Below are 3,338 nucleotides of genomic sequence, written 5' to 3'. Positions count from 1 at the left end.
CGAACGTGACCAACTGAAAGGGAACTATATGCAGCACATTTTGTTGAGGACAGCTTGCTGAGTACAACTTTTTCAATCTCAATCAGTTTAATGCCGGATTCGCACAAAGATTATTCTTGAAAGATGGAGTAGTTTCCTCTTTGTCTGGAGAAGGTGTTGTTTATGGACCACAACTGGTAAGTGTATTTTATTATTTAAGTTGTTGCGTTTAACAGTTTTGTAACTTATTACACAAAGGGCAACACTGTTTAGCTATGTTAACTAGATGTTAGGGCTGTGCAAAAAAACAAATGCGATTTTCATGCGCATCTCGTCAGTAAAAACGCTCCTGTGATTATAAGTGCATCTCCAGCACGTGCGTTCTAGCCCAATCGCATTACCAGGTGGAATCACAACACAGGACCCGCAGGCCCAATCAGAACCCGTTACGTATTTCTGAAGGATAGGCTTCATAGAACAAGGAAGTCATCAGCCCGTTTTTATGACAGTGAAAACAGCGGTATACAGATAGGTGAATTGTGTGAAAAATACTGTTTTTTTACACGCAAAACATGAACACATGTTATATTGCACACTGTAAACACAATCAAAGCTACAAAAAAGGACATAAATGGTACCTTTAAAATACTTATTAATCAGCCTTTTTTAGTTCCCCTCACTCTCCAACAAATATTTTAAATTTAACGATATTCAGAACATAACAAGGATGAAAAAAAGTAGCTATAAAATCATATATCAAACTATAAAATAAAATAGAAATTAGACTTAAGTTGGCATTTATTATAAATAGCATACAAAAGTAAAGCAAAACTAAAACGGCATTTGACTTACGAGCCTTTCTCATACCACAAGAATCCAAATGTCTCCATTTTTGCCATATCTGTAACATTTGTTTGCATAGCGATTTTTCATTTCTGAGCATAAACATGGATTTAAACTTCACTCATGTTCTAATATCCATGTAAAATCATTCAAATGTTCAAAAATGTTTGTATGGGTGTATCAAGCTGATTTTATAGCTGACCTAAAATAAACAATGTAACTTATATGTTTGGTTGACTACATTTTAGATTGATGATGCATGACTGAAATGTCAGGCAATGTTAGAACTAATGTTATTTCTGTGTCCGTGGTGTGCGTGTGCAATCAGATGGATTAAATCAAATAAAGATATAAAGAAAATAAATTAAATTAAACATATTAAGAGTGTCACAAAAAGCAACATAGCCTGTACTTTATTGCACAATTTTTTTTTCTTATATTAATCTGCTAATTATATTATATATTTGGTGTGATCCTACTTATTTCATTCCTTTTCTAGACTTAATTTCAGGTTTTCTCATTTCACAGAACCACTGCAGATGCATGATGCAACGGCTGAATCCTAATGGTCTTGTTTATGCTGCCATTCACACACATATAAAGCTAAAGGCATTCTAATCTTACTGGTTAATGCTTGATTAATGAGCTTCATTTGATGGTCTAGACAACAACAAAATGCCACTGCTCATTTCTATATTGATAAATTCCAAGTTTTGCATTGAAATGACCATACACCCACTTCTCTGACCTATGACTGTTTCATAAATGAGACACTATGAATTGAAGTATTAACCTCTTGAAAAGAAGATATGTAAAGGGTGAAGGCAGATATTTTGAATAGACATGAAAGTGCAATATCCAAATTTTAATTGTTATAATTCAATGAACAAAAACGTTTTATAATTTTGATTAGAAATACCATTTCCATGGTAATGCAATGTCCAATTTTAAAATGGTTTGAGGAGAATGAATTTTGAGGTTTTAATATATCAATTAATATATAATTTATGATGATTTCTAAAGCAAGAAAGGGGAAAAGGCCAAAGGGACAAAGGTCAGAACTCCTGTTATAATGTAGATTTCTGAGGTGAACTCTTGTCATGAATTAATATTTTACTATTCCTACATATTTTGTAACAAAAAGTGATAAAATATCTATTCATGAGTCTTAGACCTTTCCAGTGATATATAGTTTGGCATGATTAGTATTTATTTGTAATATAGTGAATTAAATCATCCCACTGAAGGGACGGGTGATAGTTAAAAGGATAATTGATTAATTGAATTGAATAATGAATCATTCTAACCAAATCTATTCCATGTTACACCTTACATAAATACAATAATTTATACAGAAAGTATAATATAGCACACATTCAACTTTATATATTATTATGCATTTTAACTTGGGTTAAAATTATACATAAAAAATCATTAAAACATGCATTATGAATAGCTTTACAATGTTTTATGCATTTTAAGACTTTAATTTTAACTTTAACATTTCATTGCTTTAAAAATATTAATGATAGGTTGATTGATCAATTAAAATTTATTTAAACTGTGTTTTCTGTGTAAAAGTATTACAACAAAGCAGACTACTTGGAGGTTTTTAAAAGATGTTTAACTTTTTTGCGGATACCAGGAAAGTTTAGTCCATAAACAATAGGGTTAACAAAGGGTGGTATAACAATGAATTCCAATGAAAGGATAACAGCCAGCTCAATGGGAATTTCCCCATTCACAAACCGACTCAAAGTAAGCTCACAAAATATAGCAACTGAGAAATTTAAAAGGATTGCTATATGTGGAATACAAGTTTGATACGCTTTGCTCCTAAAGTCTGTTGAGCTTCTTTTACAAATTATAAGTATTTTGACATAGGAATATAATATAAAAATTAAAGGAATAAAAGTTGTTGTAATTGTTACAATCAGGCCATAAATATTATTAATATTATGATTCACACAAGATAGTTTGACAATTTCGTAGTTGTGGCAGTATACCTTAAACAATTTGTTACCACACATTTTTAGCCTGGCAGTCAAAAGAGCAGCACAACCAACACAAATCATTGGATAAAGCCATGCTATAACTAACAGAAGAGTTAGAAAGCGTGTGTTGATTATTTGTTTGTAACGCAAAGGTTTACTAATTGCAACAAGCCTATCAAATGCCATTAGCATTAATATTGTAAGCTCATAAGCTGCATATGTGTAAATGACAACACTCTGTATGAGGCAAGCTTCAAAGGAGATTATATGTGTATCATAAAGCAGATCTGTCAGTAACCTTGGGAAAAAGCCAGCTGTACCATATACAGAGTTGATGGATAAACATGAAATCAAAATGTACATGGGTTGATGCAATGTCCTTTCCAGAAATACAGCAAGAATAATGAGGACATTAAAGTATATGACAACACAGTAAAAAATACACCCCAAACTGAAAAAAGCGTATTTTATGCACCCAAGATTTTCAAACAATGTGAAGAAAAAATATGTTCCATTTCCCAT

At 31.7% G+C, this 3,338-nt stretch overlaps 1 protein-coding gene across 1 annotated transcript; it reads right to left on the bottom strand.

Annotated features, from left to right (window-relative positions):
- Positions 1-2,420: 2,420 nt before the first annotated feature.
- On the bottom strand, positions 2,421-3,338 carry LOC113115573 (olfactory receptor 51I2-like). Its single transcript, XM_026283148.1, has one exon. The coding sequence runs from the start codon at positions 3,336-3,338 to the stop codon at positions 2,421-2,423; it is 918 nt and encodes a 305-aa protein (XP_026138933.1).

This window comes from Carassius auratus, chromosome 15 (assembly GCF_003368295.1).
Source record: "Carassius auratus strain Wakin chromosome 15, ASM336829v1, whole genome shotgun sequence".
In the NCBI taxonomy this organism is placed as follows: Eukaryota; Metazoa; Chordata; class Actinopteri; order Cypriniformes; family Cyprinidae; genus Carassius; species Carassius auratus.
The sequence above is the reverse complement of the archived record's forward strand: the minus strand, read 5'-3'. Positions and strand labels throughout refer to the sequence as shown.

Bases quoted from the DNA above. Each gene is read 5' to 3' on its own strand.
- LOC113115573 (XM_026283148.1), bottom strand. From the start codon at position 3,338: ATGGGAAATGGAACATATTTTTTCTTCACATTGTTTGAAAATCTTGGG.